Source organism: Sceloporus occidentalis, unplaced genomic scaffold, assembly GCF_023333645.1.
Source record: "Sceloporus occidentalis isolate IW3139 unplaced genomic scaffold, rSceOcc1.0.p SCAF_4, whole genome shotgun sequence".
Classification (NCBI taxonomy): Eukaryota; Metazoa; Chordata; class Lepidosauria; order Squamata; family Phrynosomatidae; genus Sceloporus; species Sceloporus occidentalis.
Window position 1 is genome coordinate 182572555 of NW_028316984.1, and position 17891 is coordinate 182590445.

Consider the following 17891-nt stretch of genomic DNA (forward strand, 5'->3'; position numbering starts at 1 on the left):
TCCTGGAGCTTGCATCCATTGCTCCGGGTACTAGTCTCTGGAGCAGCAGAGGAGGAAGAACATGCATGTGCCCCTCTGAACTTCCTGTCCTAGGCTTCATCTCCAAGGAAAAAGCCCAAGACGAAGGATCAGGAGGAGTGTGCACACACTCTTCTTGGATGTTCCATCCTGGGCTTTTTCCCTGGAGAGGAAGCCCAGGATGGAGCAGCCTGCAAGGGTGCAGCCATGTTCCACCTCTTCCTCCTCTTCTCTCCCAGGCTTTTTTCCTGCAGAGGTTGTATGGGGTCAGAGCAGCCAGAAATGGGGTGGAAGGTCCAACTGGGTGTCACCTATCTTCTGGATGTCACACAGTTTGGTCCACACCCCCTCTGGTGATGCCACTGATTTCACTCATCTAATCTTTGAGCATTTTGAACTCTTCCTCCAAAAAGGCAAAATTCCCAGCATTTGTTTTCCTGAGATTCTTACTCCTTTTTTCTCTTGCCACATGGGGATTGTGACAACATGTGACAATAGCAGTGGAATTGCTTGGATGCATATATTTGACAAACAGCCCCCCTCCCCCAAGCAGGATATTCACCCCATCTTGATTTTGCAATTCTGATATGTGTGGCATCATAAGTGACAGACAGCTGCATAGACACAATTCTGGGAAAACAAAGTGAGAACAACCCATTGGGAATGTGTGACTGAAATTATTCACATAATTGTGTTGCGAAACAAAACATATAGATACACCCTTAGCCATGTTGTTCTCTGTAAAATTAACAGATCATCCAGAATCATAAATTACGTGTTGCACACATTTCTGTCCTTATCAGGGCCTATACCCCAAAATATAGTTTGTTTGTTTTTTGGCATCTTGTTCTGTCTATATAAAGGGAAAGCTTTCCAACCCTCAAATTGAGGATATTGCTTAAAATAAGAGACAAGGTTCCCAGTCCTCAAATAAGGGACATCCCTTATAATAATGGACCCCTGGGAATCCTACATGGTGAGGACGATGGAGTGGGCCTTTTCCATCCTGCCACGCAGATTATAGGATACCATCCCAAATATCAGTGGCCTCCTACTGTCCTAGAAAATCTTACAATAGGTAATTCTTTCTGATTAGTATTTTCTCCTTAGTTGTTGCTGCTGCTGCTGTTTTTACTGTTTGGTTTTATTCTGTTCTTTTAGCTAGCATTCAGTAAGTGGGAGTTTTGCCTAGAAAGACAGGATGTAAATCTTAATACAAAATAAAATGAAAACTGAAATTACAAAAATGACTTTAAAAAGTAACATTATCTCAGAATTCAAACAATGAGTTCTGCAACCTGTGTCAAGCATACCATTAAGTAAATTTGTACATTATCTTGTATTTTGCACATCTTATGCTATGTCAAACAGTCTCATAGGGAAGCAAATCTGCACAGTATTTTTCTTCTTGATGCATTTTTCCTGCAAACAGTTTTTCTTATTTCTTCTTTTACTATTTGTTTATCCCCCCCCCCCCCACAAGAAACCAAATCTGGGATGCTGAAGTCAGCAAGCATGACCATATTTACAGCACAAGCTGAAAATTCCGTTCTGACACTGGAGATTTGGAGGTGAATACCAAGATATTTTGCATAACCATATGATACAGTTCATTCAGCAGACTCACAATCAATGTGGTGTTTGCTGGAATTTTGACCCCTTCAATTATGTTTTCTGATTTTGTCCAGCGTATGGTGTGTGGAGCTGGTGGGTATAATCGCAAGACTTCTTTAAGGACCTAAGACAATAAAGACAACTTTAATGAAGCATACATTGAGGATCCAAACCTCTCTTTCAATAGCGAACATGATATTGTATATGAGAAAGACAGATTTTCTTCTGGAATATTTTCCATTTCTTATAAAAAAAATTGAAAGTATGTATTTACTAAGACATTTTCAAAAATAACTCTTATTTAATTCCACAGTAGTTTCTTGTTGTTATGTGCCTTCAAGTCAACTCTGACTTATGTTGACCGTCTCCCAGGGTTAACGTGGCAAGAGTGCTTCAGAGTAGGTTTGCTATAGCCTTCCTCTGAGGCTGAGAATGTGTGACTTCCTCAAAGTCACCCAATGGATTCCTATGGCTAAGCAGAGATTCATACTTTGGCCTCCTGGAGTCCACATCCAACACTCAAAACCACTACAGCGCATTGGATCTGCAGATACCAACTTCCCATATCTTGGTACAAACATCAATAAGAATGGAGATTTCAGTCAAGAAATAAGAAGACTAGCCCTAGGAAGGGCAGCCATGAAGGAACTAGACAAGATCCTAAAGTGTAAAGATATACAGCTTGTGCGCTAAAGTCAGATTTGAACAAGCCATTGTATTCCCCATCAGCATGTACAGATGTGAGAGATGGAAAGTGAAGAACGTGGACAGAAAGAAAATAAACTCATTTGAGATGTGGTGCTGGAGAAGATTGCCAAGGAGACCGTGGACAGCCAGAAAGACAAACAGATTATGGCCAATCTGGAAAAACAAGTCATCATGGAAGGCTGGCTGGAGTGGTGGTGGGGAGCTAGTCCAATCTGTGTTCATACTAAACCATGGCTTAATACAGGAGTAGGGAATGTGTGGCCCTCCAACTGTTGAATTACAAATGTTATCATTTTTAGGGCTATACATTCCCAGCATTGGTGTAGTGCTGCCTCTTTAAGGAAAGTATGTAAAAGGACTACAGACATAATTAAATATGATTGGGCCTCATACTCTTCCAACCTGTTATCACCAGATTGTAGAAAATAAGCAGGGCTGTGCCTCATTGGTACTTGAGTGGAAGACCATCAGGTATTTCCAGGAAGGGCTAGGAAAGAATTGTGTCTCAAACCCTGGAGACCCACTGCCAGTCAACACTGAAAACACTGGGTTAGACACCAGACGAATCAATGATACGGTTCAGAATATGTTCCGACATTTTCAACTTTATATGATTTATCTCCTCCCTCCCAAAGTGAGGTTTTGATAGCACTTTAAAATAACAGCAAACATAAAGTGGCTTTGATAAGCTTGGGAAAGCGGGAACTGGGTCATCTGTCAACAATATAATCACAAAGACAGGGGGATGTCCAATGGATACCCATGTTGCCTACATGATCCCATGGCTAGCAGAGTGACAGAAAGAAGGGCAAAGTACAGTCGGCCCTTCTTATACACGGATTTTTTATACACTAATTCAAGCATACATGGTTTGAAAATGTTCCAAAAAAGTATAAATTTACCTTGATTTTCCGTTTTTTAAAAGGGACACCATTGTGCTATGTCATTATATTTAATGGGACTTGAGCATACACGGATTTTGTTATACACGGGGGATCTTGGAACCAAACCCCAGCGTATAACAAGGCTCCACTGTATTGTATTTTCCACAGCTTTCTTAAAGTTCTGAATTCTGGGGAAAATGCAAAATGTGTTCTTTCCAGAATGTTGGCCTAGATAGATCTTCAGTGTGATCCAGCATTGTTCTTATGTATGCCAACCAGCTGTACCAAACCATACTAAGAGTATTCAAAGCAGCTTATAGTTACTTGTGGCTTTGCCATTGTTGTTGTGTGCCTCCAAGATGACTTAAGGTGAGCCTAAGGAGGACCCACCATGGGGTTTTCTTGGAAAACTTTGTTCAGGAGTGTTTGCCTTTGCCTTCCTCTGAGGCTGAGAAAGTGTGACTTGCCCAAGGTCACCCAATGGGTTTCTGTGGCTGAGTGGGGATTTGAACCCTGGTCTTCAGAGTCATACTCCAATGCTGAAACCAGTACACCAAACTGAGTCTCTTTTCAAGCATACCTGTGATAAATATTTAAGCTTTCCTAGATCTTCATAGGCAATGTCTCTCTTCACACCAATGACTTCATCCACTTCTGCCTGAAGTCTACGAAGCAGAGGCAAAAAAAAAAATTTAGTTCACAAAATGCTTTTTTGACTGTCCACTGGATCATGTGCTGGTTTAGAAACATAGGTCCAAAATACACTGCAGAACCACTTTAACTGGCCTGGCTCAATGCTAGGGAATTCTGGCAACTGTAGTTTTGTGAGACATTTATCCTTTTCTGTCAGAGAGCTCTGGTACCACAATAAACTACAATTCCCAGGATTCCCTAGCACTGAGCCAGGACAGTTAATCAAACTGGATTATTTCTGCAGTGTGTTTTGGACCACAATGTCTGAACCAGACAATTCCAGGCCTTTAGGGTGCAATAGTTAATCCTTTTATTGAGAAGTAAAGGAATTTTGGAAATGCCAATGTGATAATGAGGATTGCTGATGACTACAGAAGCAATCGCTCAGTTCACATATTTCATCTGCCCAAGTGAACGCCTCCTTACAGTGCATAAGGGTTGCTCATGTAAAGTAGCTCAAATTAGCTGTTGTGATGTTCTCTGGGCACAGAACCAACTGCTGCTACCCTGTTATGGCTCTTTGCATGCAGAAGCAACCATTGAAGGTCCTCTGAGTCTCCCTTCCACTCCTGCCGAGCTGGATGGGACCCCTTGAGATCACCTTTTCCAAAATAGCTGCCACCACCTGATCAATTCCCTTCTCCTCCCATTAGCAACACACCAGGACTTTGCACAGATACTTTCCCTTGCCATCCTAGGCAAGAACTAGCCAAGCTAAAGGTAAATGAAAAAGTAGTATGAGAGATATGGGAGAGATAGGGTACTTTAAAGAAAAGCTTTATTCTAACCAAGATGTTCTAGAAAAAGGATATCATTACATGTCCTACAAGCTCAAAGAGAACTGTAAGTTACAGAATACAGTAATTTCAACTGGCCAGTAAAATAAACCCACAATCCTAACACCATTAACCAGTACCGGTTCCTAACCTTACTTACTGCTCAGATGGGATTTGTAGTCCTTGATGTTTCTGGACATCTGGGAGCCTGGACTCCATTATCCAGCTCTACCAGCTCCTTATGGTCTGCATCTGGACAGACAGCCCCAAAAGGCAGACAAAGACAGACCCCAAGCCTCATGCTGTAAGAAGGATTTTTAAAACCTCGCCCTTAGAAGCATCTTGAAGCACTTTTCTCCCGGCAACCCCCATCTCATTGGTTGGTTGCCATCTTATCAGCTGTGATGTAAACCCTCATTAAAATGTATCTCCTCCAACATTTAACCCTTTGTTATCTGGGAAGAAGTCCTCTGAGAAATAGAGGACTCCCATTTATCACAGTAGCTCACAAGCGAAAGATGCCACCTGACAGAGAGTATAATCAGAAATGCATAGAGAATAAGCAAGCCATTCACCTACTTTGCAACTATGTCTGGTTGTCGTCCTAATTCCATTACAGTAAAAGACAGCTGATTAGCAGTGGTTTCATGACCTGTTAAAGAGAAAGTAGTTAAATGAAGTGGGGGAGGAATCAAAGCAATTAAATATATATCCACTTCATAAAGGAAGGGAATCCAGCTAAAAATACTTCGAGGGTGGTAAGTGAAATCTCAAACTTGATAGGAGATACGAAACAGCACAAATGACTAAGAAACTTAATACAACCTTACTTTGTTATATATATGTAGCTAATGATCATGTATGGACTGGTTGGACCTTCATATCTGCGGAGGATCTATTCCTGGACCCCCTCACCCATGGATACAAAAAATATGAGACCTCAAGCCCTGTTGTCTCTAATGGCTGCGAGACACAGCCACTACATTTAGAACGACGAGGATTGCCATCCATGGATACTCAGATCTGCAGCTGGGGAGGCCCCACTGTGTTTTAATGAAAAAATTTGCCCATTCTGAAAAGTGGCCCCTGGCTCCATGGCAGTTGCCCATCCCTGTCCTAATGAAGACAGCCCAAGCGAGTCAGTTTGACAATTTAACACTAAGGGGGTGAAGCAAGGCCTTTCCACCAGCCCTGCTTCTTCTCTTCTTTTCCCTTCCCTCTTTTATGTCATGACTTTTTAAAATTTCAATTCTGCAAGTGTTAATGAATGTCTCCATGAGCCTTTTTGTCCAAAGAGCAGGATAAAATTGCTTTAAATAAATACACAACTCTTAATGCAGTCTGTGTCCATATTTGCCCATAATCTTTCAGGTGTACTTTTCTACAGTATTCCTGCATGGTAGGGGGTTGGACTAGATTGCCCTTGTGACCCCTTCTAATTCTATGATTTTGTGACTCTATAAGTAAATTGTGATTATAAATTACAAAGATAACAAGATATACAAACCTGCAACAAAGAAGGCGACAAAATTGTCCAGCATATTTTCTTCATCATAGTCCCCTTCTTGAGCTATCAAAGGCAAGAAAGAAAGAGAAAGTTTATCATCACTCTGCAAAGCCTTACCAACCTAGTAGGATGTGGGTCTGCTGCCACCGGGTTTGAGAACCCGACCACAAAAAGGTGGCAGTGTCAGACTCTGTGGAGGTAATAATATTATTTAATCCAGTCACCTACCTAACATCAATATACTATACATTTAATATAACTAGTTATCATTCATTATAATCCAATAAATTAATAAATTATCAAAATAATATATTATACGCCATCTGCACCCTTTCCTAGAATGGGAAGGTCTAAAGTTGGTAGCGCACATGCTAGACTTTTGCAATGTGCTCTACATTGGACTACATTTGTACCAAGTTCGGAAACTTCAGTTAGTCCAGAACATGGCAGCCAGACTGATCACTGGTACATCTAGGAGGGAGCATATTAAACCAATATTAAAATCACTCCAGTGGCTGCCAGTTAGTTTCCGGGCAAAGTGCAAGTGTTAGTTATTACCTTTAAAGCCTTACATGGTTTGGGTCCAGGTTTTCTATGTGATCACCACTTCCTGTATAATATGCCCTGTACACTCAGGTCCTCTGGGCAACATTTACTGCAACCAGCCAGGAAAAGCCTAGTAACTGTCACCCAGAGGACATTTTCATCAGCCGCCCCTAGACTGGCATAAGCTGCCAAGAGAGATTTGATGGCTAAACCTGCTGTCTGAAAACAGTGTTAAAGACCTATCTGTTCTGGTTGGTCTTTGCAACAGATTTTAAACTATGAATTTTAAATCAACATTTTTACTCTGGATTATTTTAAATAAAATGAAATAAAAAAAATTTTATTTATATTCCGCCCCTGTGTCCAAGACAACTGGGACAGCTTACAGGTTAAAACAGTACAGTCCCAAATCCCAGTACATACAAATGATCAAATCAATAAATATAAAAAGAGTGAACTGAAGGTGGGATAGCTTTCAAACATCGATCCCACCTTCCTTTGTAACAAACCTTCATTCTGTTCCTGCCATAACTTCCTTTCCCCTGCACAACCTCGGTTTCCACTCCCAGATCACACCCAGCCACATACACTTTTAATGTGTGATGGTCATTTTAATCTGGTGTTTATGTGTTTTAATTTATGTGTTTAACAATTATGTATTGTATTTTAATCTATGCTGTACAATGTTGTGCCTCAAGTCTTGGGGAGAGATAGTAAATAAATAAATAGCATTTAGACAACTGATTATATTACATAATGATTATATTAAATAATAATAATTTTTTATTTATTGTATTAACATCCTACTTTCCCCCTGGTACTATTATTATGCATATGTTCTATATTAAAATATGGATATATATTACAGAAGCCAGTATAATGTAGTGCTTTGAGCACTGGATTATGACTCTAGAGACCAGGGTTTGAGTCCCCATTTGGCCATGGAAACCCACTGAGTGGCAAGTCACACTCTTCTTTCAGCCCCATTTGAAGAAATCTTGCCAGGAAAACCCTATGTTACATTTGCCTTAGTCAGTCAGAAACAATTTGAAGGCACACATTAAATACATACACATGTGATGTAATATATAGTAATATAATTTTTTTAAAAAACAGGGGGAAATAGCAAACAAACAAAAAAACCAACAGAAAAATTATATGGACTCTGGAACTGTGTGGCACATTCTGGATGCTGCAATAATGCTGCATTTTCTTCAAAATAAAAGTGGCCAATATAACAATGATTTCTAAAAGGTATGCCTATCATAATAGAGTGGCCAAAACAATATTGTATAGCTCTAAATTATTTTGCATTGTCCTAGATTTGTCTAAACCTAATTACACATATTATGTATGACCACAAGGAATCTCTTACCAGCATTCTTTAGTATCTGAGTGAGAATATCCAAGGGAACCTCTTCTTCATTCTGGATGGCCTTGCGCCTCTGCTCAATACACTGCTTCCCAGTGTGACGTAGCAACCTCAAGCTTTCCCGAATCTCACTTATAACTTGTCTGTTTCTTGGCATGTACTAAAAAGTTAATAGGTGCCGTCATAAAATGAGGATATTTTTTTTTAAAAAATCTTAATGAGAGTATGTTATCTTTTCTGCTAATGATGGAGCATCGGCCAAATTCACTGTTGGTCACTGCCCTTCCTTGGCTTTATGTGGCTATTTCATATGACTTCCTTTCTTAGTAGGTAAATATTTATGTCATATATGTTTCATAAACAAAACAAAGAAATTATATCTTACCATGATGGTTTAAAAAAAATCCTAGGAATGTGTTGTTGTTAATTGCCCCCTAGTTGATCTCAATTCAAGGTGACTCTGTGGATGAGACATCTCCAAGACCCTCTGTCTTCCACTGCTCTGATTAACTCTTGTAGATTCATGCCCGTGACCACCTTAATTGAGTCTAGCTATCTGGCATGCAGTCTTCCTCTCTTTTTATTACCCTCAATCTTTCCCTGCATTATTGTGTTTTCTAATGAGTTGTGCTTTCTCATGATGTGGCCAAAGTATGACAGTCTTAATTTGATCACCTTGGCTTTAAGAGATATTTCAGGCTCGATCTGTTCAAAGACTCATTTGTTTGTCTTTTTGGATGTCCATGGTAACATCAACACTTGTCTTCAGCACCAAATCTCAAATGAGTTGATTTTCTTCTCCTTTTTTTCACTGCACAGTTCTTACATCCATACATCGTGATGGGGAGTGCTACGGCTTGGATGATTCTAACATTAGTGCTCAATTGTATATCTTTGCTCTTTGAGATCTTATCTAGTCCTTTCATGGCTGCCCTTCCAATTACTAGTCTTCTTATCTCTTGACTGCCATCATTGCTTTGATCAATGTACAAGAAGTCTTTAATAGTTGTTGGCATGGTCCAGAATTTCAGTGTTTTCAAACAACATTTTATGCCCAGGATGGTTTATAATGCCCAGGATGTTTCTGCTACTGCTGATTTTTCTGGCTGACTCAGAGGCAGTATAGACTGGCACTTTGTGCTGGCCTGACTGCGTACTAGGGCTGAACCAGGGTGGAGCATTCACATGCTCCAAGCCCTACTTCCGCCACCCTGCCACCATCTTGACGCACACTCATCCATACAGTGGGCACCATGATGATTCATGGTGGCACAGCATCCAAACAGCACTGGCTGGAAGGGGCGCCATCATGGTGCATGAGCACACCTGTGGCACCCCTAAGGAAGCTGCTCAGAGCAGCTTCTTTTGGGGCGCAGGTCAGTGCTGCAGCGTGCAGCTGCTGTAGTACCAACCCAGAGCAAACAGGGGTGGCATTTAGCCTGCAGTGTCTCCCATGTTCCTTGATTTGTGTTTAAACACTGAATTTTGTGGTCCCTATGTAGACTTGTCCACAGTTGCATGGTATGCAGTAAACCCCTGTGACTGTGAGAGGGTCTCTCTTGTCCTTCGCTGAGCGCAGCATTTGTTGGATTTTCTTAGTTGGTTTGTAAACCATTTGGAGGTTGTATTTCCTCACCAGTTTCCCTATTCTGTCCATGACTCATTTGATGTATGGTAACAATACCTTCCCTTTGGGTGGTTGCTTGTCTTCACTCCTCTGAGTTTTTCTAGGTCTGGCTGCCCTTCTGATGTCTGAGCTGGAATAACCATTAGCCTGTAGAGCCATACTCTACACTGTAGAGTGTGTAAAACATCTGCCTTGTTTTAAAGGGAAATTGTTAGCGGAGCAATGCATTCAAACTACAAGAAAAGAGATTTCAGCCCAACATTAGGAAGAACTTCCTGACAGTAAGAGCTGTCCAGCCATGGAACACATTCCCTTGGAGTGTGATGGGAATCTCCTTTTTTGGAAGTTTTTAAACAGAGGCTGGATGGGCATCTGTCAGTGGTGCTTTGATTCTGTGTTCCTGCATGGCAGGGGGTTGGACTGGATGGTCCTTGAGGTCTATTATTCTTTTTCTTTCTTTCTATTTTTGGCCATTCCTGCAACAGCAAATTCAGCCATAGCAGTGGAAGGCAGGAAGGGACTCAGAAACAGGTGAGCCACATGAACCCAGCATTTCATTCACTCCTGTGATCAATATTATCTACAGACTATTCAATTCACAGCTTCTTATATCTTGGCTCTCTAGCTATGCATTTCTTGCTGCTCAAATCTTGCTTTGCCCACCTTTCTTCTCTCTGTTTTCCTCTCCTCTCCTCCCTCTTACATATACACACAACTCCTTGCAAAGGGGTTTTGTTGCACCTTTGAGACTAGTGATGGCAAATCTCCTCTGAACAAATCTTGCCAGGAAAACCCCACCTTAGGGTTCTCATAAGTCTGAAATTACTTGAAGACATACAACAATGTCAACAAAATAAAAAAGCGAACACAAAGAGCAAAGTTCATGGCTTCCACTATTAATTTCTAGTTTGTGACCTCTGACATTTACAAGATGGTCCAGTTCTAGGTTTGCACAAACCGAAAATGAGTGAGCTTGACAAACAATAACAAAAGTTTTAAAGAGGACTGAATTGAACAAGAAAAAGCTGCACCAACCTTGAATAATGGAATGCGTACATTAGATATCCCTTTCATGACCATGTTGACTGCGTGTGGAAAAGGTGTCTCCTCATCATATAAGGTGTTCAGTTCTAGGCCGAATGCCACCTGATAATATTGGCATGGATTAGAAGACTGGACAAAGATAGGAGGGGCTGGAGAGGTCATGGAGGGTGGGACACTGTTATGTGTATTTCTAATTTTTTTTGAAAAAGTTTATCCAGCTAGCTAAAGAACACAACAAATACATATTCCAACAGATTGGTACAACAACTGAACACTTGAAATGCAGTGCCCTCCACCTTATCAGATATGCCGAGGTATGGTAAAAAATAAACTTTAATTCATACTACAGGTTGAGAATCCCTTCACTGAAATCTGAAATCAAAGAGTGTGCATTACTTCAATGACATTTTCTATTTCCACAAGCACAGCTTTGGTTGGCTGAAGCAAAAATAAGCAAAGAATCCCATGACATTTTTAACCTTCATGCACCAGGATTCTGCTCAGCCACAGAAACAGGAAATTCATCTAGTTACAGTATTACCTTTGCAATGATGTCCAGTGTGACCCGTCTCAGAAGGCACATCATATCCACTTTGGTTTCTCCATCTGCCTTTTTTTCCAATTCCTTCATAAACTCTTCTGCTTGGTCATTGAAAGTTCCGAGAAGGCCAATCAGATAACTGAAATTAATATAAGATACTGAAGGGTGTTGTGGTTTATCAAGTCATCTTTTGTATGAAACGCAAGGTTTTATAAATTAGTCAGTCACAAGAAAAAGAAACGACATTATTGCCCACTGCACACAAAGTACATGCACACAGGAACGTAGAAAGCTGCCTTTTACTGAGTCTGACCATTGATCCACAGAGTCCAGTATTGCCAACTCTGGTTGGCAGCATATCTCCTAGGTTTCAGGCAGGATTCTTCCTTAGTTCTACCCAGAGATCCCTGGTATTTCCTGGTGGTTTCCCATCCAAATACAAATATATCTCAGCTAGCAAAGTACTGTCTATTCTCATGTACAAGTCAATAAATTTTAGCCAAAAAATTGACGAAAACAACAACAAACAAACAAAAACCAAAAATCTGGGTTGACTTATCCATGGGTCAATGTAAATACTGTACTTTAACTCTCTCTCTCACTCTCTCTCTCTCTCTCTCTCTCTCACACACACACACACACACACACACACACACACATGAACCATCCTCTTCTCTGAGCAGAGTGGTGAAAGATGAAAGTTTAATCTGTCTCAGAAACACCTAAAAGAAGTACCAAACCCCTCTACTCTTTCCACCACAGTGCCACTTCTGACCTTTTAATGCCTGGGTTGGAAAATAGTGGCTGTGGCAGCTCTTTGGCACTCCTCTTCAAAGGAGCACCAAGAGGAATTGGGCTCTGAAGGATCTCAATAAGACATCTATGTATGCTTGCTAGCTTTTCTGGTTTATAATCAGGCAAAGTTATCACATTAAAGTTAAAGGTTACAAACACTGCTAAAAGTCGACATTTCCTTTCCTTTGACTTTTCATCATTTTTGACATGTGCAAGTTTTTAGCATCACCTGTGTCTTGTCACATCCACACACACATCACATCACACACCCACCATTTACCACAGTTCTTGCTCATCCAACCAGCCTTTAGTTATGCTTACCAGAATTTTGCAAGTTCTTTGGCTATTGTTTTCCTTTGCTTTGTCCTTTACATCCTTTGTTACATGCCCCTAGATATTACCCTTGACTTATCCATGGGTTATATCAAATGTTGGCCTCAAAGCCTGCCCTCAACCTATCCATGAGGTCAACTTATAGTTGAATATATATGGTAGATGTGCTCCTGGGCAATACTCCTTTAACAGAAATTGTGGTTCCAGAGGCAGAAATAACATGGAACAAATAGACAGGTTTCTACACCATAAAAAAAGATGAGTATTTCAACAAACTTTTTATCCAATCCTGACAATATGCACATGTGAATTGAAATAACCATACCAAGTAAACCTTTCAAGAGTAAAGAAAAAGATTTTGAAGCTACTAGAGACCACTTGAAAGCTTCTTCTAAAATGATTCTATGATTCTATGTGTCCAGAGATATTTTTTTTCTTCCACCAATCTTCACATTTTATGATTTCCGGTTTGGTGGCCAAACTCATATATCTATGCTTTTTTAATGTGTTGGATGTAGCTGGCGAACTGACTGTTCTCTCCCCCTTTTCTGTGTTCTGATGATCACATGTGCACAGTAATGCATTCTTCAGCCAGCATCTCTTTACCTTCCCAACTACAACAGAAAATGCACCATAGAACCCAATATTTTTCCAGCTCAAGCTTTATTGCAGGCATACTGTTGCAGCCTACCACTGAAAGTCGGTGTTTCTCCAGCCCTCTTGCACCATCATCCCAATGTCAATGCTGCTAAAAAAATTCCAGAGGAGGGAAAGCATAAAATACTTTGTAAAAAGGAGGTTTCTTGTAAGAGACTTTGTTAACCGAAGTATTTCTCTATTAACCAGTCACAGTGCTTAGCTTCTGAAATCTGATGAGTCTGCTCAGTGGTATATTTTGGGTACAACACACATGAAAACACAGAGAATGCACACTGCTAATGCAGTAAAGAGAATGAGAAAGAGGGGTCTTTTTTCCGTCACACAGAAACACATTTAGAATTGTGCAGTGAGGCTATAATAAGGTTTGAAATTCACATCATCTCTAAAACAAAACAAAACACCAAACACCCAGTCTACTCAAAACCTCTACTTTTTCCTCACGTTCGACTGAATGCTGGATCCATAATTTTCCGCTGCTTGTGCCAATGGTCATGTTTGTGATCAGTTACCAATCCGTTCCCTAAAAATCTGGACAAAGCAGAGAAAAGAATCTGTATTATTCTGAGTCTAGTTCGGTTAATATTTTGACCAACCAAGCATAACTTGAAGAAGAGCAGACCACGGGATTGTGTGATCTTTGCACTTCCCACCTCTCTTATGCTCAGAGTCTTATCCCAGCCCTCTGGTATCCCAGCCAGGTGCTCTCCCAACCAGGAAAACATTGTTAGCATTAATTTCCAGTGATATGAAACCATGGTTTGAACAGTAATCAGATTTCGACTGGGGGGGAAAAACCCTAATTATTTATCACTATGTTGGAGAATGTATGAATAGTATCTAATGTCTTATTAAAAAGATTGTATGTACAGCACTGGGTAAATTTACAGCGCTATATAAATAAAGCTTAATAATAATAATAATAATAATAATAATAATAATAATGTTTTATTTTGAGGACAAGGTTCTCAACAACACAGTGCTGTTGCAACTCCAGACTTTTCTGGAAGAAGCAGTTTATCTGGATTCATTTTGATCTGGTTTTAAACTAGGCCTGGGGACACAAACAGATTTACAGAACAACCAAACCCAGACACTGGACAAAGGAAGTCTAATTATTGAGTATGACTTCCTAGTTGTCTTTGATGCCATTGTATCATGTTTCTGACTTGAGGCACTGGTTTGCATTGCCTGTAGTCCAACCTGGAAGGTAGGCTTGAGAAAATACTGCTAGGGGACTCCGTCTCAAAAGCTTGACATTTCTTGTATTGTTCAGCATCAACATGAAACTCCGAGGGAGATGATTCAGAACTTTGGAGTCTACTGTCAATTTTAATTAATTCACACACCATTTCCCCAATTCACAACTGAATTCTTCAGTATTTCCAACACATAAACTTTACATGTCAGAATGTAGCACTGTACTAAATACTTCTGCCTTAAAACCAGATTCTTTCTGAATATTGGTCAGTTAAGTAAACAAACATATCACATGCAACATAACTTTATATTAACCTACCTTACACCAAACATATTGGAAAGATTCTTATATAAAGATCGATCCTTTGGGTATTGTGGTAACATCAGGAACTCCTAAAATTAAATTCTCAGGTCAGTCCATTTCAAGTATAATTAAGATAGAACAAATGAAGAGGGCTGGTGGTGCAGTGGTTATATACATGTACTGTAGCCACTCACTCACAAACTACAAGGTTGTGAGTTCAATACCAGCCAGGGGCTCAGGGTCAACTCAGCCTGGCATCCTTCCAGAGTCACTAAAATGAGTACCAAGCTTGTTGGGAGCAGGTAGCTTACACACTGTAAACTAGTTGGGGAGTGTTTAAATACACTGATAAGCGGTATAGAAATTGCTATTGCTATTGTTCCTTCCATCTGCTATCCAAACATTATGTTCACTTTCCCCTCTTTGTCACTGGCCACCAGACAAAACCCGTCTAGGAGAGAAGAAGAAAAAAGGAGGAAGGAGTTTGCTTTCAGGCACTTTACTGCACAATGTGTGTCTGCACACATCCAGAGGTCACACTATGGCATGTGCAAAAAGGGCAACAAGTTGAAAGCACAGCCTTCCAGAAAAAAGATAACATATACTAAAACTCCTGGGGGTGTGGGTTAATGTTCAACTTCATTTTGAAAGAAAACAACTAAGTCTTGTGTGTTGAAGTGTACTGGTTTGTCAGCATGAGCAGTTTTATTCTCCAACAAGGGAACTGGTGGACATCTCACATATAGTGGAACTATCTCCTTCTGTTCTTTCAAAATTTCTACATTGCATTTTCTAGAGTCTAAACTTCCAACATTTTATTTTCCTCTATCTATCTCTCCTATAAAATAATCAAGGGATTCAAAAGATTGTTTGCCCCTCCCCAGCCCCAGGAGGTGCTATTGTTCATTTTGGGGTCCTTTTTGCACCTCCCCACATATTTCAGGTATGAATCATTGGCCCCATACAGACAGGCCAAAATAAAACTGCTTCGGGTCACTTTGGAGGTATGCTGTTTAAATGATGCATGCATCCTAAGAGTCCAGAAGTTGCACCAAAGCTGCACTCCAGTCCTTAGTACTGGATCGAGGCTTTGGCGCGGCTTCTGGACTCTTAGTACGCATGCATCATTTAAACAGTATACCTCCAAAGTGACCCGAAGCAGCTTTATTTTGGCCTGTCTGTATGGGGCCATTCTTTTCTTTTCCAACCAGTAAGTAACCAGATGGTCACTTCAGAGATTTTCACTTGTTTTAAAAAAAAAATGTGAGCAACTACATAGAAGTAGTTCTTCTACTTCTACATAGTTGCCTAGCAAAGATGAGTCCAAGGGTTTATCTACATTATAGAAATAATGAGGTTGGACACCAGTTTAACTGCCATGGCCCCATCCTACAGAATCCTGGGACATGTAGTTTTGTGAGCCACCTGGGTCCCTTCTGAGAGAAAGGCAGCATGCAAATGAAATAAATGAATAAATAAATAGTTTTGTGAGGCACCAGTACCTTGTAAAAATACAAACTCCAGGATCTCCTAGGATGCAGCTACAACACTTAAAATGGTGTCAATCTATATTAATTCTATAATCTGGGTGCACCTATGTATGCTCAGCAGAGCTTATATAGGACCATACTGTGGAAAAGTTACTATTCTACCAAAAGCATTATAAATATTAGTTTAATTCATTTTGCAGAGTCATTTTTCATTTCATCTGCCTGCCAAAAACATGGTTATGAAGTTTTGAAAATGGGATGAAAATATTAATGGAAGCCAAGAACATTTGACAAGAATGTATTTATTAACAAGGACTAAGGCAGGGAAAGGAACTATTCAGATAATTCTATACATTAAATTCCAAAATATGCCTCCCTAAACATGAAAAATCTAGGTCAAGGTGAAGCCCAGTAAATCACATATTCACTTAGAATTTCAGACCTGTTTGTTTGTTTATTTATATTTACTTAATATCCTACCTCTCCTCCAATACTAGCCCCATTTGCTGCTATACAGCCTGCCAAATATGCAGCTCTAGACCTCCTCCTGACATTCTCTTCTCTTATACCTTCTGGTGGATGAAAGATGTGTTGCTAGCTGCAGTTATGTTTCCTACTTCTGCGTTGTTGTATGCATGTCCTAAGCATGATAGTGAACCTATCATTGGGTTTTCTTGGCAAGATTTGTTCAGAGGGAGCTTGTTATAGCCTTCCCTCTTATGGCCTTGGGGTCGCCAAAAGTCAAAAATGATTTGACGTCACAGCACATTAACTGAAAAACTTTCTTTAAAAACTCCCAGAAATTTAAAATAATAAAGTAATTTCAAATAAATTTTAAATAATTTAATTTAAATGAAATCATATATATATATATATATATATATATATATATATATTATATTGGGGTAACATTAATATGGACTATTGAAAGGACCACAAAAAGGGTCTTAAGGTAAAGAAAAAGACACACTTTCCCCACCTCTGGCTTAATACATGAAGAAAGCAGCAAGATCAACTGCTTAGCCAGCATTTGGTTTGTTGTTATGTTTCATGGAATGAGAGAAGATATGATCACTCTGCTGAATATGACACGAGCTCACTTTTTATGTTATCTTCCCCTTCACCTTTACAGAGGCAATATTTCATAACAAACCTTTACTCCTTCAGGGCTTAATATCAACAAGGAAACTCTGTGAAAGGTGTTGATGCGCACAACTGGCCCGTATTCCTCAGCCCTATAAAGACAAAATGTCAACTGAAGTTACAAAAGAACCTAATAATTATTTTAAAGTTTTTTTTAGTGTGTGCATGTTTGTACAGTAGGTATACACACAAAGCCAACCAAAGATATTTTGCTTCCTGAATCTAAGGTGGAGTCCCCTCTCTTCCATTCCACAGAAAATTGCTGTCGAACAGTACTTCACTATTAGTGATGGAACAGCTGCCACTGTATCAAGTGCACAGAGTGCTGTCCTTCAACAGAAATGAATGGGTGGAAAATAATGAAGAATGGGTTGGAGATATTCTGGCAATGGCTGCATCCAGTACACTGAAATAAACTTTGCTCAGAAGATGTCCTATCAGAGCCAGATTGATACCTTTGGGTACATGGGAGAGCACCATTTGGATATTCTGCCTCAGGAGCCTCAGGAACTTTCTCATAGCAGTCCTGAAGAAAATAATATTCTCAAACCTTTCACATAGGTTAGAGGATATACTCATAGTTATTGTCACAATGTGGACAGTGGCTTATGGATCCTCACCCCAAACACATACTCCTTC

General features: G+C 40.0%; 1 protein-coding gene across 1 annotated transcript in view; it reads right to left on the reverse strand.

The window, feature by feature from the left end:
* The window catches only part of LOC149315109 (cholesterol 24-hydroxylase-like), a 30150-nt gene that overhangs the window by 6270 nt on the left and 5989 nt on the right, over window positions 1-17891 (reverse strand). Inside the window, exons 3-12 of the mRNA XM_089522515.1 lie at window positions 17263-17344; window positions 14635-14708; window positions 13560-13646; window positions 11331-11469; window positions 10781-10891; window positions 8122-8278; window positions 6201-6263; window positions 5273-5345; window positions 3805-3889; window positions 1646-1756 (exon numbers count right to left, since the gene is read on the reverse strand). Coding sequence (XP_089378641.1) covers window positions 1646-1756; window positions 3805-3889; window positions 5273-5345; window positions 6201-6263; window positions 8122-8278; window positions 10781-10891; window positions 11331-11469; window positions 13560-13646; window positions 14635-14708; window positions 17263-17344 — 982 coding nt within the window. The remainder of the gene's footprint in view (window positions 1-1645; window positions 1757-3804; window positions 3890-5272; window positions 5346-6200; window positions 6264-8121; window positions 8279-10780; window positions 10892-11330; window positions 11470-13559; window positions 13647-14634; window positions 14709-17262; window positions 17345-17891) is intronic.